This window comes from Nematostella vectensis, chromosome 4, assembly GCF_932526225.1.
Source record: "Nematostella vectensis chromosome 4, jaNemVect1.1, whole genome shotgun sequence".
Classification (NCBI taxonomy): domain Eukaryota; kingdom Metazoa; phylum Cnidaria; class Anthozoa; order Actiniaria; family Edwardsiidae; genus Nematostella; species Nematostella vectensis.
In genome coordinates this window covers 9,205,012-9,229,387 of record NC_064037.1, presented here as the reverse complement: position 1 = coordinate 9,229,387, position 24,376 = coordinate 9,205,012, and the positions used below count along the sequence as shown (strand labels likewise).

At 38.2% G+C, this 24,376-nt stretch overlaps 1 protein-coding gene across 1 annotated transcript; it reads left to right on the top strand.

Moving 5' to 3' along the window:
- The first annotated feature begins 45 nt into the window (after positions 1-45).
- Positions 46-24,376, top strand: LOC5522391 (clustered mitochondria protein homolog). The gene is made up of 48 exons (XM_032367590.2): positions 46-207; positions 578-756; positions 976-1,082; positions 2,767-2,938; positions 3,259-3,402; positions 3,826-4,029; positions 4,333-4,417; positions 5,317-5,395; positions 5,613-5,659; positions 6,159-6,202; positions 6,314-6,373; positions 6,448-6,491; positions 7,044-7,136; positions 7,755-7,846; positions 7,983-8,059; positions 9,048-9,073; positions 9,151-9,198; positions 9,503-9,667; positions 9,773-9,813; positions 10,006-10,060; positions 10,285-10,363; positions 10,703-10,793; positions 11,264-11,333; positions 11,469-11,727; positions 11,811-11,876; positions 12,022-12,083; positions 12,190-12,267; positions 12,405-12,475; positions 12,800-12,872; positions 13,212-13,278; positions 13,530-13,582; positions 13,959-14,000; positions 14,306-14,363; positions 14,506-14,599; positions 15,100-15,176; positions 15,465-15,574; positions 15,889-15,940; positions 16,637-16,733; positions 17,125-17,167; positions 17,365-17,445; positions 17,948-18,073; positions 20,842-20,927; positions 21,114-21,149; positions 21,444-21,537; positions 21,910-21,993; positions 22,253-22,300; positions 22,520-22,611; positions 23,508-24,376. The coding sequence occupies exons 2-48, from the start codon at positions 612-614 to the stop codon at positions 23,548-23,550; spliced, it is 3,960 nt and encodes a 1,319-aa protein (XP_032223481.1). The 5' UTR covers positions 46-207; positions 578-611; the 3' UTR covers positions 23,551-24,376.

Genomic DNA, 24,376 nt, shown 5'->3' with positions numbered 1-24,376 from the left:
CCCCTGTGTTACGCATACCAGCTGATGTATTACCGCTGAACAGCTGCATTGCGTAACGAAGCAAAGCCATCCACGTGAATGGTGGTAAAGTGAGGTGACCGGCGGCCTAATAATCTCGGATCCATAATCTGTCCTTCCTGCCTTACGAATCCAAAATAAGGACATCACATTGACAACTAGGTCCTTATACGCAAAAATCAAACTAAGGTCAGTCAATCAGGGCAGGTAATGCGAGTGGTTTGCTACAATTCAGCTGCGAGCTGCAATTGATGAAATATATCGTTACGTTTTCCACGTGTCGTGCGCTTAACATTTTGCCGGTTATTATCAGATATTTCTCTTTTTCTATAATACCCGATCTCATGTGCATTGCCATGGAAGAAAGGTATTTACTCACAACCGGAAAGCGCACTTTTTCATTGACAGAATTTAGATATTTTCGCTGTAGTGTTAATCATTATTCGGTAATGACGCAAAGCCCATTCCTCCAGTTCTTGCGCCTGATTTAGCTTGCGCGTTACGTCGGATTTTTTACAATTCCTTTTAACCTTTGTGGTATTGCTGTGCATGTTCGCAGATATTTTGAGGAATCTTAGTGGCTATTTCTCAAAATGCCAGTGGCTGATTCCAACGGAGCAGACCCAGAACTTGTCTGTCCACATTTGCGTAAACTAGCGCAGGAAAGATCTGAATCCGAAATCCAAGAGGCGACGAAAACCGACGAAAAGCAAACACCAACGGAACAGGACACCAAAAGTACGTCATTTATTTACCTTGACAATAAAATTTAATTACGTATTATTGGTTTGTTATTACGCTACGGTGTTGGTTGTCTTTGTGTCTTTGTCTCAAATTTCCCGGTAGGATTTTTTGCTACCATGATGGCTATTTAAGTGATTGTGTTTTAATGATTTATTGTATTTTAGATATAAGCTTGCAATGCTTTGACCTCCTGCCGTCATTGTTGTCTTGCAGAGTCTGAGGAGAACGCTGAAAACAAAGATGATTCTCAAAACATTCCTCTGGGTACTGTGACTCTGCAATTTTTGATTCCCGGTACTAGCGAACCCGTGCAAGCGACAGTAAGTGTTTATTGATAGAAATGTAAATAGCATATTCATAATAATAACCGTTTTGTTTATATTTGCATTAATCCCTCTTCCATTATTTTGTAAATATTTTCCTTTATTTTCTAAATCTCCCCAGTGTTTCCAAAGCATGCTAAATCTAGCACCAGCACTCAGTTTTATAAGTTAAATATTATGTAAATATTTTTTGCAGTGCAAATCTAAGGCACAACTTACTTTTAAGCTTTCACAGCATTCACATGTACTTCTGTAATTGTTCAACATGAATGATTAATATCAAGTATGATTTAATCTCTCAAAAAACAAAGTAAAGTCAGATGTGAAATGAGTCCTTTGCCACTTGTTCAGAGGAGCTCTGTAAAGTTTGGTTGACATAAAATTGAAATACTCTTGCATTACTTATGTGGTTAAACGGATGCAGAAGATGATAAGCTCTGATAGATATGTGTCTATTTATTTTGGATTGTACTGTCATGCTCTAGCGCTTTTTCTGTTTAGATTTTCAAAAATAATAAGTAAAAAATAGTTACATTGCCCAAGACATAATAGGTTGCTAGCAATGCATTTCTATGGCAATGAATATTTCCAAGCAAAATAAATAACCATACCTGTATCTATAAAATCAAAGTGTTGAATTAAAGTGATAAATGCTGGTTTCCTTTGGATTTTTTATTTTTATTTGTTTTTCTCTCAGGCAGCAAATAAATAGTTTATTATGCTAATTATTACCTTATTACTTTATCTATATCTTCATATTATTTTTGTGTTTCGTCTAATTAACTCTGTCTACCAAAAAAGCTTTCTTTTAACCTGATGTTCCTGTAAAAGGAAGTAGACCGCCCCAAATTTCATTATCACCATTCATTGGCACGAATAAGATTGTCTTGAAAACTTTTGGTTTGAGATTTTTCAAAGACAGTTTCTTGTAAAACAGAACATATACAGTGTATATGTATAGCTATTTCATATATCCTTGATTAGTATGGAGAAAAAAATCTTAGGAGTTTTGGTATTTTGTGTGTTTTCTGAAAAAGTTTCAAAATTCATGCACAGTCAACCATGAGTGCAAAAGTCACAGTTAGTGGCTTGGTTGGTCGCTAAAATGTGCATAAATTGAAATATGTGTTGAAGTACAAAACACATTGTATAAACAATAACATAAGGTAGTATAGTTGTTCATTGTCAATAAATGTAAGGCTTATTATCTCACAAAGTTTAGTGCTTGATAAATACAGAGTTCGTATTTCTACAACAGTAAAGTGAGAAATGAGACTGCCGATGCTGCTTGGGTCAACTTTTTATCCAAGAATCTGGCTTTTAAGCCCCCCTCTTATAGCATCTGAGCCTTTAAAAGAGTTACAAATTTCTGTTGTTTAAAAACAGGAAAAGGAAATTAAGGGCCTCTGTCAGGTCTCCATTTTGTTATCCATTGTGCAAGAAAGCGCTCTTTTCTATAGTCATGATGTTTTAAATTGAATTTGGTAAATGAGATTTCAATCCAATGGTGGTTTCTTTGTGATTTATTAATAATTTTTCTTCAAATAACAAAGGTGTAGCTGACATAGGATTTTTAGCACCTCCTCTCTACTAAAGCAACCCCCCCTCTTGAAGCGTTTACAGTAATCAAGGTTATATCTTTTCTTATGTGTTTTTGTTTGTGCTTTTTTTGTGTTTTCAGTTCTCACTGCAAGATAATGTCCAGGATATGCGACAGATCGTTCTGGATCGGCCGGAGAGCTGCTTTAGAACCTGCTTTGCTCTGCTACTTGATGGAACCCGACTGGATGATTTTGCAGAACTTCATCTCATTGAGGGACTTACTGATAATGCAACTATCAAAGTTGTTGAAGGTTTGTACAGCAAGAGGTTTCCTACAAAAAAATTATAAATTAAACTCTCCTTAATACAACATTTTGATTAATACTACAATGCTAGAGTACAATGCACTCTTTACTGTATGAAGCTCTGAGACCAAACCATATTATATGTTGCATTATTTTTTTTAGGTTTGTTGTCTGACTATAATTGTGTTTTACTTTGTTGCTTGTTCATTATAGTAATTTAAAAAAATAAAATGCAGCTCCTACATGTTAAGTTTTTGGAAGAAGCATCATTATGGGTTAAAGTTGATTTAGCATTACAATTGCTGCTGCTTATTTATTTTTTCCAGAGCCGTACACAGTAAGAGAAGCTCGGATTCACTTCAGGAGGCTAAAGGACTTGCTAAGCACAACCTTTCAAGCTAGTGCCTACTCTGCTATAGATAATCTGTCTCTGTCATTCCTGTCTGCTGTGACTGGAATAGATGTAGAAGGTGAGATTTCATTCAAGTCAACTTAACAGTGTTTTGATTTACTGTAGGATAATTTGACTATGTCATTAAAGTTTTGAAAAATGTGAATTAATTTTCTTCACATACTAGTAGAGAATGCTCAAAATTATGATTTGTCACCGCCGGAACAACATAAAAAGGGAGAGAGAAAAAATCACAATGTTTTAAGTGGGGTGTGTGTGAAAAAAGGTAGACAAGTGTAGATAAATGCTTTCATTATAAACTGTGAAAAGCATCTCACATTTGATATTTTGTTTGCTATTACTCACTAAGTACTTACAGGAATTCTATGCCTTACGAAATATGAAATGAGCTTCTTTGAAATAGTTTTCTGCCATTTCTTTCTTTAGCTCTTTCTGGTTCATAACCAAACCCCTGTTCACCTGTAATGTTTCACTTTAACAGAAGAGGCAGTCAAGGCCAAGGGTAATCAAGGCACTGTGTCGACAGAGGACTGTACTCCGCCCTTGCAGGTGTTTGGGTCGGATGAGCTGCTCCCTCTGCTTGAGCCTCTCTATCCGCGCAACTCAGAGCCCAAGGTCCCGAAGTGCCTCAAGACCCTCTCCCCCAGCAACTGGAATCCACCTCCAGGATACAGGAAGCTTGCAGGTATGGGCTATGAAAAAAATGAATACTGAATAAATGAATAAAATGATTACAGTAACTGAAATTAAAAAAAAACACAAAAACAATGGATCAGAGAAATGGTCCACTTCTAACACCTATGACTGCGCACACCCCCCTCTCACCCTCTGCCAGTTCTGACAAGGCTCATGTGATCAGTATTTTGTATGATGTTACATTGGACACAACATAGCATCAACTCTTAGAATCTTCCTCCTATTACAGTAGCAAGAGAATCTGTCTGTATGTCTGAATTTGGTTTGACAAAATTCCATATGTTGTTTGTAGGTGATTTGCTGTATATAGATGTTGTAACCCTAGAAGACACACATGTTAACATCACTGCATCAACATCTGGATTCTTTATTAACAAGTGAGTTATTGTCTGATCCTACTTTGGCTCACAGTGGAATCACAGTTATGAATGAAACGAAGCTTACTGACAAATGTATGCTCGGCATTGTTCCTTTCCTTCTCAGGGTTCATTTTTGAAAAATTATAAAAGATGTTCATTAAATGTTAAGTGCTTACCACGTTCCATACAACGAAGTCAACATATAAAGCAACGCCTTTATAAGTTGCCCATCATCTTGATCACTAAAGCAACAACTGTTTTTCTGGGAGAAATGCAAAGTCAAACAGGGATTTAAACAAAACCTCTCAAAATGGACGTAATCATGATCTGCAAAAAGAATCTAATATCCTAGCCTAGCCCATAATTTATTGTTAGTAAGTTAAGTAACACATAAAATCGGTAATTGCGCTGTAAAAAACTCTGGCTTGCGGGCTAGACTAGGAACTTAGAAAATAGTCCATTCTTTTATCCTTTCAAATTTTATGTGGATAGGTATAAATCTATAAAAAAAATCTGTATAACAAAAAATCGGCATCAAAACATCCCAAAGTACAAATTTTAGGCTGTCTTGTTCTCTTACTTCTTGTGTATTTGATTTCGCAACAGCTTGCACAGCTACGCGGAATTCGCAGATCAGGCCATCGTGACTTGTTTCTTGGTTATTTTCTGCTAAGAATGGAAAGATTCTGCTTAGATCGTTTAAAGATTAAGCACAAACAAAAGCAAAGAAATGTGCAGTATTAAATAAGCTCTTGTCATCCTCATAGAAACACTGTACTTACACATCAGTATTGTTGTGCTCATTGAACACCTAAAAATACCTTGTACTGAGCTTTGCTATATCAGTTTTTTTTTTCTGTTTTTCCTTTTTTTAAACTCTAGACAACCGACTTATCACTTTGTTTGACACCCACTAGGACGCGTGACGGGGTATTCAACCCTCAGCCACATGGGGAACCTTGCCGATCACATACTCTGGTTGGACTGTTAAATCAGGTCAGTGGACTACATACTATATCACAGTATATATAATAACTTGTCTAGCCTGTACTATGCTGGTTTATGTTAACTGCGATCATGAAAACAAGGCTTTATAGTCCAAGCCATTCAACAAATCTAAACATTATTATGCAGCTGTGCAGCTTCTAACTCAGTGGAATACTGCCGAGATGAGTTTCCAGTACAATTTCTAAAGCTACTGATTCTTCCACAGCTCAGCCCCTTGTTCAGGAAGAACTTTGTCCTACTGCAGAAGACAAGGTGAGTCCGACCTGCATATGATTCTTCTGCTCCAGAAGGCCCATGTTTTCTTAACAAAAAAATTTACATTTAGGAAATAGAATATAGTTTTCCATGTACCATAGTATGATGGTAGCAGGATGGATGTACCGTAGCTAGTTTTCAAACCTGTCAACTCTCCCGCATTAGGCAGGAGTCTCAAGATTTTGGACCCCTTCTCCCGCTCTCCCGTGTTAAGCACCAAATCTTCCGCTTTTTAGTGATTTTTATTGCTTCAGAAAAATGATTCTATAGAAAATTATTCTATTAAAATATTTGAAACAATAATTCCTTGTGTAGCTCAATTTATCTAACACCCTCAGATACTATACGGCAAACACCTGCAAGGTTAAACCCACCCCTCCCCCATAAAAAATGAATATACCCGACCCGTCCCCCCCAAAAATGCTTAAGCCTTGAGATTTCCGGAGGTTGACAGGTATGAGTGTGTGTTTAATTGACATTAAAGTATTTTTTTTAGTCTGAAAAGGCACCCGCTTGAGGTCATCCCAACCCCGTTCCAAGGTAATCACTTCTCTTTTCACCTGTTTCTTGTGTTTATTCTGATCATTTCCCAAAGTTAACTCCAAAATTGGTGCATTCAAAGTTTGTTGAATTAATTTGATTCCATTTTAGTGTTTCCCTGGGTGATACCAAAAGTTGAGCATACTGCAGATACTCTTAGAGCTGAAGATGGTGAGTGTTATTTATTGATCCTTCCAATGCCCCGTCTTTTCACAACCTGACATGCCAATCATCTCTGTATTTAGCTGCCGCTGTCAGGATTGGATATGAGGAACATATGCCTGGCCAGGTGAGATTTAACCTAAAGACATCTTGAATTGGGATGATTGATAATGGTCTTTTTTTAATTCCAGATAAATATTTTTGAATTTTTAGCTTGATTTTTTTTGTTGGGGGGGAGGAGGTTGTTATTAATGAAGTTTTATGTTCGTGCAAGTTTAAATTAGTCTTTAATTTTGAAATTATAGTTCTTTTGTGACAATATCGGCTGTACCTGACCCTTGGTCACAGAACCCAATTTATTGACAGCTTGAACTCTCATGTGATTACTAGATCAGATAGCATAGCCAAAAGCATTGAGACCAGAATCAAAAAGGCAATAAATCACGGAAATACACAATATCAAAACTGCGTTCATTCATCATATTATTACATCTTTAACGGTCTTAAAAGTGTTTAAAATGTCTTTAATTTGTTTGCTGTTCAACTCTAGGAACCATAAGATTTTTCTTTTGCCTAAATTACAAATGAATCACTTCTCTATTTCCTTTTTTGTCTTGTTGCTTTTGAAGTACCTACCACTATGCACTAATTGAAGTCTGTCTTCACCCCAAATTTGTAGTTGCGTGACTGGAATGAGGAACTTCAGTCTGCAAGGGAGCTTCCTAGGGATAACATTCAACAGAGATTGCTCAGAGATAGGGCTATCTTCAAGGTACTGTGCATATTATGAAATGCAGTTTACAAAGTATTTTCATGGATTTGAAATCTTGGTCATCAGCCGGCGATAGCAAGCTGTTTTCTGGTCTTTGACGGCTCTTTTTTCTGTATCCCCTTTTAATATTTTGAGTATGCAGGCTTTTTTGCAGGGTTATTTTGAACCGTGGTTATATATGCTTTTCCATCACCCCTTCTTTTAATTTTTACTTCCCAATGTTTATCAAAGTATTCTGTAGTCTTCTTTAGACTTCTGTAAATTTCAAAAGAATTTGTTATCTGACTTTTGCTTGTAGTAGTCTTTTTTGGGTTTCATCCATTTGTTGCTTGAACTTGCTTGGTACCATACCATTTATATGTACACACTGAGGCAAAACTCATCACAGCCGCCTGCTATTGCTCATTGATTAACGCAATTAGCTGTTTATGTAGACATTCAAACTTATGTGAATAAATAAACATATAGTCTCGGAGAAAAGTAAACAGTCAAAACTAAATATTTCTAAATATTTATGACATGTAGTATGTGTAATTTACCACAAGGGTGCTAAATTTTGCTAGGGATGATTGTGGTCATTACTCATAAGGAAAACTTCCATTGACTTGACATTTCCAGATTACAAGTGATTTTGTGTCAGCGGCTACCAAGGGTGCCATGGCGGTTGTGGATGGAAACGTGATGGCAATCAATCCTGGAGAAGATGAAAAGTAAGCAACCAATAGCCATATATACCACATGGTTGTGTTAAATTTATCCAAATGGAATGTTTCTATTGCATGAAGAAGTCTGCTGTGGAGTGAAAAACTTTAATTCATGTTATTTATTGGAGATTTTCTTCCCCAGGAAAAGGATGTTTTTATGGAACAACATCTTTTTCAGCTTTGCTTTTGACAGCAGAGATCACTACAATGAGCTAGGAGGTGAATCATAATTACATATGAGCCTAATTTGTCTTACTTCAGTTTATTAACAAGGTTATACTGTATTTTTACAGGGCTTCTGGGATTATGCGCTGATGCGATAGTGCATAATTTCACTCTAAGCACATAATTTGCACAATTCTGAAAAAGCGCATAATGGTGCATAATTTGTGAAAAATTAGACAAAACAATTAATAAAAACTATGTATTTTCATACCTTGAGAGAGACATGGACTTTTTTCCCAGTAAATATCGTACATTTTTGCAGCAAAAAGCTGGTGTTTTAACAGTGCTTTATTGTAAACAAGATTGAACTTCGCAAAACAACCAGGCATTCACTGGTGCCTGTGCTCTAGTTTGTTATGTACCACGCGCCATTATTGGGAGAAATATAACCACAATATAATCACAGCTTTGGAAAGAAAATAGCACCTCACTTTGATTTTTTTGCGGGAAACATCTTTCCTTCTTGTGTTTTCGCTTCGAAAATGGATTCTTTTGTAACAAGGACACCCAATAATTCCAAGAATCAAACAAAGAAATGTAAAGTAACACCTCAAGAGTGGGCAAGCCAATATCCTGGAAAGTTTCATGCTGAACATGATCTTCTATTTTGTTCAGCTTGTAACGTTGTAGTGGATCATTGATGCAAATCTGTTCTCGACATGCATCTTTTAGCAGCAACACAAGTTAAAAGTAGAAGAATCGTTTTTAATGCATGCTTAACAGCAAACATCGAAGTCTTGTTGCATTATGACTCACTGATTTGCAAGTTTAATTGAAGCACTTTTATCTTACAAAGTATTGCACAATTCACATAATTGGCGCATAATTTGCGATATTTGGTGCATAATTTTCCAAAATTTTGCGCATAATTTCAAACAAAAAAAATTTCAGAAGCCCTGTTTATAGATGTTTTTAACCAAGGCCTGTGTTGTTATAAGTTCTTTATTGAAGCGTAACTCTATGTTGTTATTGTCATGTCTAGGTGATGATGCAGCCCATGCCGCAACGGTGAGAGCATTTGCGAGATACCAATTTTCAAGGGGGTACTACTATCGACTAACAGCTGCATGTTTCCCATCTTTCAGAATGGCGATTTGATGGGTGTAGTTGCATATAATCGGGCTGATGTCAAGGTACAGCAAACTATACATTTTTATACAGAGCTGAAAAAAAGATATACATTGTCATTGTAATTGCTCAGTTCTTTTGTTGGTCATCATTGCCTCTCATTGCCTTCAGTCTACTAGCCAAGGACATAGAGCGTTCATCCTGTGCAATTTTCTGGTTTAACAATTTTCTTTGCAACTTAGAGCTTGTTCACCCTCTACGCTGTCTTTGGTAGACTATAGAGGATACAGAATCATCACCTGGTCCTTTATTCTGATAAACTTATTTTATGCTTATTAATCTGACCAAGTGATTATCATGGTTTCTTAGGGATTGTTCACCCTTGGCACTGTCTTGGTAGACTACAGAGGATACAGGGTCATCGCCCAGTCCATTATTCCTGGAATTCTTCAAAGGGAACAGGAGCAGTCTGTGGTTTATGGTTCTATTGATTCTGGCAAGACTACAGCTACACATGATAAATTCCTAGAACTGGTAAGTATGGCTCTTAGAAATGGGACATTTTTTTAAGTAACTCGAAAGAGCTATCATTGGGATTGTTCTAGAAACAAACTAATATATGCCTTACATTTCTGACAGCTTGAAGCAGCTGGGAAGACTTTAAGAATACGACCCCACAAGTAAGTAAAAATATAATCCATTTTAGTTTGACAAGTGATAATGCTGCCACATACTCAAAATTAAGCTAATCAAAAGTTAGCTGAGCGGAATGTGTACATTTTAATTAACATGGACATCAAAGTTGGCAACCCTTTGACAAGCGGACAGGATGCCACTATTGAACCAATAAGAGTTTCTGCTGTCCTCTACAGGGTGACAAACTCTGATGGCACAGATGTCATCCTCTGCTCTTCAGTGGAGTGCAAGGTTTGTGTCTGTTCACAAGTTGCACATTAAGTGGGAGCCAGGTCAAGAAATTTTCAGTTCATTTGGTGGAGCATGGCTGGCTTCTTGACTTTTCTCCCTCCCACAATCAATCTTCCAATCATGACCTTTTTTATCAGGCTCAAAATTCTCCCCTCTCCCACTCAAAGTTGTAAAAATGTGATTTTGTTGTCAGGCATGTGATGCATTGTTTCTGTCCTTACCAGGGTATCATTGGTGCTGATGGAAGACATTACATCCTTGACCTTTTCAGGACTTTTCCTCCTGATGTCAACTTCCTGGGCTGTAAGTTGTTAGCAAATAAAACAGTTTACTAGACAGCTACAGTGCTACTGTATATACTCATGCTCTCTTTCATCAGTTGGCTGTAGAACCCTGACCTAACCCTGACCGGCTCAGAATCATTTTTTTTTTGTTATTTAATATTTTCTCAAAATAACAAACAAATATCTTCATCATCTTATTTGCTATAAAAAATGGGAAAAAAATATCAGGTCCATATGTCCCTACATGGCCCATGCACCTTATCCATGAGATCTACTGTATTGACTTATTTTGCTCACCTACCTGTCATTAACAAATTACTCTTTTCTAATATTAATTATACCTTTTTTTCTTTTGCAGCTGAAGAAAAGGACCCCAAATCAGTTTATCCACGAAGTTTCAAGCATAAACTCTGTTGTCTTCGGCCAGAACTTGTTGAATCTTTCTTGACGTGAGTATAGTTCAATAGTTTTTTTTAACCATTTAATTGTATGAAAGAGTGGATTGTTTCGAGCATACAGCCAGAGAAATTATTTCTGTATGCTGCTTATAAAGTATTTCATAATGTTTGCTGCACTTTGCTAAATGTTTAAATTACTCTTCCCTGGGGCGGCTAAAAGAGGTTATCATAACATTGAGCTTATGCAAAGACATCACATGCATGTGGCAGGAGTGTGCATGCTTAGAGAAAATAGAGAAATTGCTGATAGAGAAACTAAAGAGAAATTTGTAGTAGTTACAATATCAGGCCCGTACCCAGGGGGGGGTGCAGGGGGTGCGAATGCACCCCCTACAATGGCCGAAAGTCCACTTTTGGTTCTCAATAGAGACAATGACAATAGAAATTCCCAACAGTTCAATGTTCTCTTAAGGGTTTTTCTGCTCTTACTACAGTACTTACTAACAATTTTTTCTTTTCAGATACTGTTATGTGTTATTTCTCAAGCTTATTGCAATGCATGTGCAGTCTGCAAAGCAAAAACAAGCACAGGTAGGTACATACAATCACTGACATCATACTCATAATGATTAGATAGTTATCAAGATTATAAGAGAGAAGAGGGATTTACTCATCATTCCATAGTCCACAAGGTAATAACAGGCATTTTGGTGTTGCTGTTTCCAGAGTTCAAGTGAAGAAAAGGCAAAGGAAAATGGAGAGAAGAGCACAAAAGAGAATGAAGAAACAGCAGAAGAGAAAGCAAAAGAATGCCTGACAAGCAAGACAGAGGAGAAGGCTGAGCAGCAGGCAGAAACAAATGGGGAGGATGCAGCCATAAAGAGTGAAGGTGAAGCTAAGGCACCACAGGAAAATGGTGGCAACACAGCTGGCAAAACAAACAAGACTGACACATCAGAAAACAAAGCGACTGCCTCTTTGTTAGGTATGAAACAACTACTGTTTTATCGTTCACATGTCCTTAGGCCTCCTTAAGATTTTTTGTGTCTTTTGCTTTCCATCACACAGGCAAGGATACATCTCTGGAAGCTTTCAGAGCTGCTGCTAAAGCTGTTGGTTCATTGTCAGAAACAGGTAATTTATCAGTGACATCTCCTATTCCCCAAAGCATTTCCTCTTATATGCCTTATGGGCTGTGCCAGTGTCTATTCTTGGTGTGATGCTACCAATACTATAACGTACTAATTTAAGGGATGGAAAAATCCTCTTACTCTTACAGAATTCGAAGTAAAATTTAACCCAGATGTGCACACTCCAGGTGTTACGCATTCATCTTCTGAGGTGAGTGAACCTGTCAGGTTGGAATGACCTAAGATGCTGTACTAGTCCTGGTATTCTTGATGAAATCCTTTCCGTGCACTCACATCAGTGCTTATGCTTCTTGCAGGAGGAGACTATGTTAGTTGATAAACAGCTTGTGAAGGATGCTTCAAATTTCCTCATTGATACTGTTGTCATTAAGATGGTATGTCTTTATTGATCTCTTTATAATGGGACTCAGTAATAATGAATATCATAGTACTGTACAGTGATGGCCATTGCCAAAAAAACAATTATTTGTATAGACTAACCGCTGCTTTTTTTTTTTTTTTTGACCCACAGATTGAAGACTTTATCTCTCTAACCCAGACCCCTTTAGATGGCTCACAGCTCACTGAAATCATGCACAGCAGGTAACTCAAGCATTTCTAGGACTATTTCGCCGCCAGAGTCCTAATGTTTTCAAACAGTAAAATACAGTATGCTGTCAACCAGTTTGCTTAATAGTATTGTGTGCCAATCATATTATCACTGGTTTATTTGACTCCTAATTGCTCAGCTACAATGTCATAATCATTTCTTTATATAAGCAAAGCATTTTGATCATGAGTAGAATTCTTGAATCATCAGAGACCATTTTGTTGAGTTACATTTATGTTACTGTATGTTTAATATACATTCTACAAATCAAATCAAGACATTGTCGAATGATAGTAAATCATTGGTTTTGATTTCAGGGGAATCAACCTTCGATACCTCGGCACAGTAGCTGCCATTGTGTCTACTAGGAGTGATCTAGAGCACGTCCATGTGAGTATGGCTGCAGGGGTAGTGGAGTACTTGGAAATTCCAAATCAGCCCAAAGCAAGCACTACACACGTTATTTTCTGATTCTTACTGGAACACACAGAGGACACAAGTGCTTGATTTTCTTGTGATTATGCTTAAGTGATTCTCACTTGTGTTGAACTTATGTTTCTGCTTGCATCAAATAGTGAGAACCATGAACCTAAATACTTAGACAATAACCATCTTCCTACTCACTTTTTGTCCTGTAGGTCTGTGCTACAACAAATATCATTTCAAAACTATAGGCTGTATGGAATCAGATTATTTTTGTTTGATTATTTACTATTTCATCTCTTGCAGAAACTATGCATTAGTGAAATGATCATACGCACAGCCAAACAGCTGTTCCGAGTACACATGCAAGGGGGTAGGTGCAGTTCTGTCAAATAGGCACTTTGCTAACAAATCTAACTCCAACAGCTTTCTGCCATTCTTGAATGAAATGTTATGGCTCTTTCATTGTTGCTTATAAAGTTTGACTTTTAAACAGTAAATATAAAGCTCGCCTGGAGACAAGCACATTTCACTTATGGACACCCATGGAACAAGCTGATTTAGACTGAAACTTATCGAATTAGTCAGAATGGATTAAAAATCCCAAATTGCTTGTTTCTGCAGCATCTTTACGCACCTTGTCGACAGCTGTCAGCCACTTTCTTAACTGTTTGCTGGTGAGTTTCGTCTGTAGGTTGATAAAAGCTTTGCATTGTGGAATCAATGTCATTGAAGGCCTGATTTGCTTAGCACAATTTTTTGGAAGTGCAACATGTATACAGTTGGTGAGTTTAAAATTCAGGAAAAAAATAGTTGTATCAGAACTTCGCTACATTTTTTTATCAGAGGAAACAACTTCATCTTTATATTTTCAGAAAATCGTTAAAAATTGAGATGATTCCCCATATATGTTTTGGTTATGGGGACCAAGGATATCACTATACTGAGTATTGTTATATAGAATTTCCACTGTACATTGTGTACAAAATTGTTTAACAGTATTTATTATTTATAGTGTACTAATGACCTTTTTCCCTCTTCATTTCCTTGCAGAGCTCATATTCTACACCACAACCACAACTTCCAATTGAAGAGGTTAGGGAAAGTGAATCTAAACCCAGTGTGGATGATTTGCCTTTATCTTAATCTCTAAGCATTTAAAAAAAAAGTCTTCTTGGTAGCTTAAAATAGAAAGCATTATGGGTTGGAAACTTCTCATCCATAAATCTAGGCATAGACCAACCTATTTTTAGGGATACTGCTCTAAACAGAAGAAAAATCCCCACCCCCCCCCCCCCCCCTCAACTGTTTTTTGGAATCCCATATTAAATATACTAGATTCACCACTACTTAGGCATTTCAAAACTACGGCTTTGTTAACACATCATCTTTGTTATCAGGTTGTAAGCAAGAAGAAGAAAAGCAAGAAGAAGTCAAAACATGTACATGCCAACGGAGGTACTTATTGATTAACTGCTGTGGCTCACAGGGACTACTTGAGCCCTATTTCTGCAGTTATTTTGGTTTGTTGTAGTGTATGTATGTATTACAACGACTATTTTCTCAGCTAAATCTGCAACCTTTTCTTTGGAATTCTTAGCTAATATTACAGCGTGGGCAACACTGACACCCGAGGAGCTCTGGAAGACCATCATTGAAGATGTGAACACTAATTTTGCATACCAGATTGAAGGGTAGGCCCCCTTTCTTTAGTTTGAAAATGAACACTGCAATGCAAGCAATCAGTGCCCTCCATTATGTCAAACAGAGGGGGCATTCAACAATAGGGAATTAGTGGAAATGTAGTTAGCAATTACATAGTCCAATGGAAACCTCATTAAAAGACAAAAGAATCTATTAGAATCTTAGATATTTAACAGCCATTTGCTCTAAATTATCAATCACTTGCAATAGACACATTGCTTTCAATATTTTGAAATACTTTTTGTGTTTTCCGTTAAAAATCATCAGAGATTATTGCGTAAGCGACTGGAAGTAAACTGGTGATAATGCAGCTTTAATCCATGTCTTAAATCCTATAGAACACTTGTGGTCATTATCTAACCTTAGACATATAAATAGTGGATTACCCATGGGGTGTGGTTACATTCACCTTGAAACATATTAATTATCTAAGCAGACTTGCTGCTCATGCTTATACTAAACATTGTATCATTATCATGGTACTTTTCAGAGACAACTGTGATGGAGTCTTTGAGAGGTACTCAATACAGAGGATATCAGTTCTTCGTTCGTTCTGTATCAGAAATGGTAAGCATCGTGACATCATACCACCTTAGTGCAGATAATTGAATTTATGTTGGCTATGAAATAGTGATAGTGTACGTTTGTAGTAGTCCTCCAGAGAATGTTGTGGTCTCCTGTTGAAAACAGTTTGTTCTTTGTTGAGTGAATGGTGGACAAAAGCCACGGCATTTCTGCTGTTTGTTGATAGCTTCTTCATATATAGTGTAAAGAATGCCTTAGTGATTCCTTGAAATACACATGAAATGCCTAATCATCAGTATACAAGTGTGTTAAGGTTTTTTCTGTCCATAGGTATTCAGATTCTCCTCCGTGAGTACGACTTTGAAAGCAAGAAACATGCCACATTCAGGGATGAGGACATCATGAACTTATGCCCTGTTGTTAAACACACCAACCCCAAGGTATGAATTGATCTGTGTACAGAAATTTAGTAGATTTAAGTCAGCCAGTCATTTGTTATTGTGTACATTTGAAAAAAAGCAGTTTAATTGCAAGAATACTTTGAAATAACTATTCTTAATTGAAGTCTGTTACTTGAGTAACAATATTTTCTTGGTTGCTTGAATTAGCCGATGGAAATAGATCATTTATTGTGCCTAAGCATAAGAATGTGCCTAAGAGCGTGAGTTTAAAATGGCGTCATGATGCTAACATGTCAAAGAGATAAATCTATATAAGGCATGCGCAAATACATTTGCTTTCCTGTTCTCAATAGACATTTGATGCTGCGGCAGTGTTTGAGGCAGCTCAACAAAGACTACAGGCTGGTAAGAAAGCAAGAAAAGTAATTGTATCGATTTTTCCCCTGCATTCAGTCCTATGAAAGAATTGTATTGATTAATAGACACTTTGCTTTGGGTTCATCAGACCTATTTCATGTGGGAATATGTTGATTACATGCATGTCATACCTAGTGAAGTGCGAAGGATGTGCAAGTCCCTACTCCCCTTTAAGTGAATTATTTCTTATTGGAGGGTCGTCAAATGGTTTCCTTTTTCCATAATGATACCTAGGGTGCAAACAGTAAAAGCTTGAAAAATTGGTAAAACTAAATTGCACTAGTTTGTACAATTACTAAATAGTGAATTGTCAATTTCCGTCACAAAATATGTAGTGTGGCCGCTCAACCGAAACTCTGAGACAAAAGAAAGCCAAAGTCACGGTCCAACTATTTTAGAAAATAGTAGTGCTCCAGTTCAACTGTTTTCACTAAGTTGTACAAAATAGTACTATTTATCAACTAATCTTTCACACTTTTAAGTTTGCACTCAGTGACTATGCACCTATCTTAGCAAATCCTTGGGGCATGCCTGGATTGGCTTATAGTTTTGTACTTGTTACCTCGTTGAAGCAGTTTGAGAATGTCTGGAGTTTGATCAACCAACTGATCTACCAGAGCTAAAGGCCTTGGATGACATTCTATAACCCATGTTTTATTAATTCAAATGTGTTGAATTGATCAGGATTCCTTGGTGAAGCACATGAGTTGATGCTGGAGTCTTTGAATCTGTTCCACCAAGTGTATGGACCGCTCCACCCAGACATTGCAACTTGCTACAGGTAGGCAACAACCTGCTAAAGTCAGCCTTTAATCCTGGCTTGCACCCCTCCTTGTTGCTCATGGCATGAACCACCAAGTCTATGCATCTCTCCTGTTTTGGCAGGAAAATCTAGAGTAAAAAAAACCTCTTCCATGTTGCTCATAGCTTGCAAAGCATCTATATATCCTGTACTTGTTCCATCAAGTCTACCGCCGAGACATTTTTTTTACTTGCCAAAGTTACATGGGCAACTGCCCACAAAACACCTGATAAGGTCAGACTGTAATCCAAACACTCCATCCTGCTCATGTGCTCATGGCTTGAAAACCTAATAGATATAAAATCTGGGCATGCAAAGGGGACTAGTAAAATTATTGATGAATAAGCTCATTGTTGTTATTGTGTTGAAGGGCAATTGCAAGAGTTCATTACCTCGCTGATGATGCTGCACAGGTTAGAACAAGTTTAAGACAATGAATAGGACGTTTCGTGAGTAAAACAGCTGCCATAACTATTTAGATTTCATGTTTACTACATGTTAACAACTATGGTAAAATAATTGTGTTGTTGACAACATAGCCTGTTTCATAAGTAGACTGCCTGATACAATTATTGAGATGTTCAGGTGTTGATTATGCTATCAATTCTAGGCTGTTGGGTACCAGAAGAAGGCAGTGCTTGTCTGTGAGCGAGTGTTGGGAGTTGACCACCCGGAGACCATCATTGCTTTTGTAAGTAAAGCAAATCAGGGCCATTACAGTCTGTACACTAATTTGAGAGGGTACACTTAAAATCCATGTATTAACTATGAATAAACAAAATGTGATTGCTTTATTTATCCAGGTTTCAAAACTTATGTGTTTTTTGAAGATGGAGATTTTGTCATTTACGTGTGATGAATTATGGGTTTAAATACATAGACTCTCACACGACAGTCTTGAAATTGGTGTTATCACATGGTGTTATGGTGTTAATGTGTTATCACATGGTGTTATGGTGTTAATAGGTGTGTTAACATGATAACGTCTACTCCAATCGAATATCTCTTTCCTCTGATTTCCAGAAATACAGTTTTCCTTTCAACTAGCGGAATAACTCTGTTTTTAGAAAGGCAAACAATTATTTCAATAATTAAAGTGGATTGATCTCCATACTCCACCCTCCGTTGATTCATTTCCCTCCTTTTGACTTGCTTCCTTTCTACCATTATCTGACACGTACATGTGATCCCAGGTGCACCTTGCTCTGTACTGTCACAGTGCAGGGCTGGCGTCGGTCGCCCTGAAGCTGATGTACCGTGCACGCTACCTTGCCCTGCTAGTCTTTGGGGAGGGACACCCAGACATGTCGACGTTTGATGTAAGTACAGTAAAACCTTTAGATGCTTTGAGTGTTTCATTATTATTTTCTCTCATGTCAGGCTCTATTTATTTACTCATCGCAAGTGTAAATAAATAGCTTGTTTTGCAAAATTTCGTGTAAAATACCCTGCTCAAACTTTTGCTAGAATTCAAGCAAGGTTATATGGGACGGCCCCAGCACCACTATCAGCCTGTATTGGGAGTGAAGGAGTGTTGGCTAACATTTGACTGCAGATTTAAGCCTTATTGAAGTTCAACAAACAGACTATAACCCTATCAACTAACCCCTTTGTTATGGTTTATATTCAACATTGAAAAGCAAATTAATATTACGAGATCCCGAAATATCTAAAAAAAAAACGTTTATTCTGCGTTTACAAAGTTCAATCGAATTTTTTACGCTTTCCCAAATCAGCCGATGAAAGCAGATGCTTTTCTAGGCTTCGTACTTGCTAGGCTAAGACTTTTTAAAGAAAGCCAATCACGCCGCCATTTTTATGCTCTCGCTCAATGGCGAGTCACACAAAGCATCCATTTCTATCGGCCAATTCAAGCAAGTAACAAAGATATTTTCAATCAAATATCGTCAATAACATTTCAGATTTCATTCGAAGATTGTTATTTTGAAGTTTCCTTGCGAATAAACCGCTGTATTTTCAATGACAACCGTAAATCCACCCACTGGTTCCCAGGACCCCACGCCACTAAGAACCACAGCTGATGATCCGGAAGCAATTGCAAATTTATTTAATAAATACTTTGCTTCAGTGTTTTTAAAAGATTCTCTTCAAGACCTAAACACTGACCCGGAACATTGTGCACCCCCTGTACCCGAGCTATCTAATATTTCATTCGATATAAATGATATATTATCGGTTATCAGGGGGCTGGACGCCAGTAAAGCTTCTGGACCAGATAACATCCCCGTCAGATTACTAAAGGAGACCGCGGCTGTGATTGCTCCCTCTCTTTGTCAGATTTTCAATAAGTCTATCAAGCTTGGCAAATTTCCTTCTGAATGGAAAATTGCTCATATCGTTCCTGTTTACAAGAAAGACTCTGCTCAACAAGTTGAAAATTACAGACCGATATCACTCTTGTCTGTTGTGTCGAAAATTATGGAACGTTGTGTATTTAATAAGATAAGAGAGAGGGTGCACTGCCTCATCCAGAGGTGTCAACATGGGTTTATTGCAGGCCGCTCTTGTGTCACCCAGCTGGTGGAAGTCCTTGACACTATTGGCTCTCACTTAGACAATGGGAACCAAATTGATGTTGTATACCTTGATATGTCAAAGGCTTTCGATAGAGTAAGCCACCGTATGCTAACACGGAAACTAGTCCAATATGGTTTTGGCGGAAATCTGTTGAAGTGGTTTACATCATATATCACCAATCGGAGCCAACGCGTAGCTATTCCAGGGGGGGTCTCAACATGTCAACCTGTGACTTCCGGCGTCCCGCAAGGGTCAATTCTCGGTCCTATACTGTTCGTCCTCTTCGCAAATGACTTGCCAGATTCAGTTTGCTCATGCAGTGTTGCGACATTTGCAGACGACACTAAGGTCTTTAATGTTATCAACTCGGCGGACGACACGGATGTGTTACAAGCTGACCTGAACAGTCTAAATGGCTGGGCGGCATCGACAGGCATGACATTTAATCAAACAAAGAGCAAAGTCATGCGGGTTTCGCGAAAGCGTAAACCAGTTCTCAAAACATATTCGCTTGGCGGTTTGCCTTTAGCCTGCACTGAGACGGAGAAGGATCTCGGCGTCTGGATGTCAGACGACCTCTCTTGGACTAAGCAAGTTGACGAGGCATGTAGTAAGGCCAACAGGACGCTGGGGTTCGTTAGAAGACACTCAAGATCCATAAAGAAAACCAACATAAGAAGATCGATGTATCTCGCCCTAGTACGTCCTCACCTAGGATACGCAACACAACTGTGGGCACCGCAGACAAAGGACCTGATTAGACGAGTTGAAAGAATCCAAAGACGAGCTAGCAAGTACATGTTAGGACTCCCATTTAGATGCAGCCAAACATACAAAGAAAGACTTATTCAACTTAAATTATTGCCACTATCGTATTGGCACGAATATTTGGACATGTCATACTTTTATAAAATCATAAATGGGCTTGTCAATATTAATCCATCAATTGTTCCCAAAGTTCGCTCAGTCCGTCCTACTAGATCATCTACAAACTCAAGCGCACCACAATTCTTCGCTCGCAAATGCAAAACTTCTGCTTTTCAAAAATCATATTTAAACCGTTGTACAAGAATATGGAACACTCTCACTAATTTGTTAAATAGTTCTAGCTACTCTGACCATGCTTCTTTCAAGCGCGCTTTATTAAATTACTACTTAAATGCTCTTTCGATAACTTACGATCCAGAGGATCCGCGCTCATGGAAATCTGTCTGCCTCACTTGCAATCGGGCCAGGGTGCTAACGCACCAAATTTCATGTTGTTTCTAATTTAGTTTTTGTGACCTTGTAACTTTTACACATTTTAAACTCGGGTCCGCCGTAATTGGCCTAGCTGTGGCGGATACCCTGCCCTTTCGTTATTGTATGTATTTATGTTCTGTTTCTCATGTATAACGTATTATGTATGTGTATTTTTTTTTCTCCGTGGGCAAAGTCATTAAATTAAAAAAATTAAATTAAAATTAAATGATAAACAATAACAAAGGAGTGGGTGATCGACATTCTTTAAGGTGCCCATTAGTTGACTTTTTTTTATCTGTGCACACAGAGCAACATCGGACTCATCTTGCATGGACAGCGAGAATTCAAGATCTCTGAGAAGTTCATGGAGAAAGCACTTAACGTCCAACTGAAGTAAGTGCCTCTGACATTTTACAGCGTTCCCTATAAAACCGTAACACCCAAAATATGTGTGGGATGTTTGTAGACATCTGACGAATCACAAGAGAGAATTCAGGCGCTGAGACTTGTTGAGTTGACTGTTTGCAAATCTCACTGTTCCACGCCTTTGAATTGAACGTAGTGTCTGTATCGTTTTAGGTATCACGGAAACAACAGCACACAAACCGCAATGAGGTAGGTGTATCTCCATTTCATCTTATGTTGTTTTAAGTATTTTTATATCATATTTTAAAAGTGAATTTATTTTTAAATTTGTGCACTACTGGACCCGGCAATGTTGGTACTGTTTTGACATATGGTGGGAGGTACAGTGAATTTGTTCCCATCATTTTCTTATTATGTTGTTGTCAACCGAGCCTAGCGTTGCCAGCAAATGCTGGGCTATGTTTTACTGTTTGGATGGAGCTTTGTGTTTTTGGTTTGACCGACTGGTGAGCTTCTCAAATTAACACATTGACTTCCTTACAGCTATCATCTCCTTGCCCGTGCTAAGGCGTGCGTCAACGACTTCCGAGCCGCTCTGATGAATGAGAAGTCTGCCTACTCGGTGTATAAGGATAAGGTCAGTCTTATTGGAGGAAGAAATTTTAATTTTAAAGCTTTAAAAAGCTTTGTATGAAATATATATAGGTTATTAAAATCCTGGATTATCTACATCGTGACTTATTTTATAGTAGCTATCTATAGTGGTACCATACGTATTTTTTGTTTAAAGACTGGTTTGTCACAATTTGAATGTCCGATAAATTTTGTGAGAGGTCGAGTTGTATTCGAACTTGGATCATTTAAGGGGTTTATTGATTTTACTGAGCTCAGGTTAGCGCATATTGTCTCACTTTTCCCCGAAGACGTTTGTTGCCATTGTGTGCCGTTGTATGGCCACTAAACATATTCCTGCTAATTTGAATGTGTTTCATGATGTCTTTGTTGCCAGTTTGGTGAAGAGGACCCGCGAACGAAAGAGAGCTCAGATTTCCTAGGGCAGTGTACCAGACAGGCCGTACTTATGCAGAAAAGGGTAGGTTTTTGTCCCGAGATGTGTGGCAGATTGGCACTTGACAGACAGAGCTAGACAAACCAAACCGGGCAGGTTCACGCTAACCCAGGGATGAATGCTTTTTTTTATCCCATCAAATCTCAAGATAGCCGTATTTATCCGTGTGTCAGCGCTAACCTGCTTTCAAGGAACCTGCCGAAGACTGACAGACAAAAGATTGGACTGATTAATGGGTATTTTGCAGGGGCTCCTGTTTGAAAAAATCTTATTCTTTTTTCAGTTAAATGAATTTGCTAGCAAGGTAGCCAAGGATGCAGAGAACAAAAGGGTAAGTCAACAAATGCCAAAACTTTATTTGTGACTCATTGTTTGGTAGTACATATCAATCCGGCTTTTCATGTAAATTAGTTGCTTGGATGTCAATCGTGTTTTGTGTAACGATGTAAACAATTCAAGCACGTTTGCTTGGTTGTTTCGTGTCTGTGGTGTAACCTGTCAAACAGGATTTTAGTGGGTATTGATTGGTTGTGTATTGTGTATTGTGCAGGCTGCGGGCGAGGCACCAGACCAAGTGGACATCTCTCAGCTCATGGGTCTGATCACGGGGCTGAAGCAAGACCCTGCCGCCTCACCAGACAAGTACACGAAACTCCATAATCTATGTTAGGAGAATATAGATAACCCCTACGGCTTCCCATAAGAGAAAATACCTAGTCACCATAAGTACCCCTCTCCATCAAGAAACGGAAAGCAGATCAAATTGATGTGGAGTTCGAGTGATATGAGTAGACATGACTGAAAATTAGTCTCTAGGGAACTTGAAGACAGTAGGAGTTTCGAGTTATTATGCACGCGCGCACGGCATGTCGGTTACTATGGTAGGTTTGTTAAGGCTGATTTGTAAATTACACACTACGACTTTTAAAGCTGAACGTCGTAGCGGAGTATTAGGCTGATTTACACTCTGCAACTCAAATTGTGGCGGTGTTGCAGGCAAGTTGCATACAACTAAATCATGCTGTCTAAATCAGCAATTAAACAAACTATACAAACTCGCGCGCTGCATTCTGGCGGTTGTGGTAGTCGGCCCAGGCATTTCTGAATGAAAACGAGCGCGCGCACTTATAGCTTGAATCGCCTATGTTTCTTGTTCACCGCAAGGGCCTAGGCATTTCTGAATGAAAACGAGCGAGCGCACTTATAGCTGGAATCGCCTATGTTTCTTGTTCACCGCAAGGGCCTAGGCATTTCTGAATGAAAACGAGCGCGCGCACTTATAGCTTGAATCGCCTGTGTTTCTTGTTCACCGCAAGGGCCTAGGCATTTCTGAATGAAAACGAGCGAGCGCACTTATAGCTGGAATCGCCTATGTTTCTTGTTCACCGCAAGGGCCTAGGCATTTCTGAATGAAAACGAGCGAGCGCACTTATAGCTGGAATCGCCTATGTTTCTTGTTCAACGCAAGGGTCAGGCTAACGGGGCTCCACTGTAATACATATTTCAATAAAACATATTTTTATTTTTTTTTCATTCAGGTCGAAGGAAGTCGAGGGCGCTTCCATCCAAGAAGTCAGTTGATATTCGTCACGTCGTCTGTTCCATAAATCGAGTGGAGCTCGCACGGACCGGGTGCAATATGAGGGGAACGGCTTACAAGGAAGCTTGCAAACCTTCACGGGTATCATAACCCTTTGGATGCTCGGGAATGAGGCGCACTACAACTGATTGGTGTAATAGTGTGAATTAAGTTGTAATGAACGGTGTTTGCATATATATGGTTCTTGCTAAGGGAAACGCATTTAGGGACTCTGGTGTGATTTAGCATCGTATAGCCGTTTCAACATTGGCGAAACGACTTATGTGATATATTTTGTTAGCCTTCACAATCTTTTGCAAATGAGATCCGCTTGAAAAATAATTACTAATGTTCTAAATAACTGGTTCTTAATTACTTACTTTTGACCGATTTTCACTTGTTTTGCGTTTGGGTCCTAGTGAAAACCAGGTTATTTAAAAAATTGTCGCTACACTTTAAAAATGATAACTAAAGTAGGTAACTAATTGTTTGTTAGGGACACCAATCTATTTTATTATTTTTTTGGCTACTAATGTACATTTAATGTTTTTTTAAACAATCATAATTTGTCCAGAAGAAAGCAAAAAAATTATATCACGCAAGTCGAAGGCGGTCCAACGACTGGAGTAAGCAGACGCTTGACATCACCGACAGAAATGAACACGAAAGTCTAGGGTATTTCTCAAAACACGTTGCATGTTAACAACGTATCAATCCTTTCTAAAACTATCTACACACGTTATCGTAGAACCCGCTTTGTAACTTATTTCAAGAAATTGGTGACTTAATTAAATCAAAAGGTTACAAATAAAAGATAATTTTCGGTTA

Bases quoted from the DNA above. Each gene is read 5' to 3' on its own strand.
- LOC5522391 (XM_032367590.2), top strand. From the start codon at position 612: ATGCCAGTGGCTGATTCCAACGGAGCAGACCCAGAACTTGTCTGTCCA. The intron at 9,074-9,150 runs GTGAGAGCATTT...CCCATCTTTCAG, and splicing joins ATGCAGCCCATGCCGCAACG to AATGGCGATTTGATGGGTGT. The intron at 16,734-17,124 runs GTAGGCAACAAC...ATTGTGTTGAAG, and splicing joins GACATTGCAACTTGCTACAG to GGCAATTGCAAGAGTTCATT.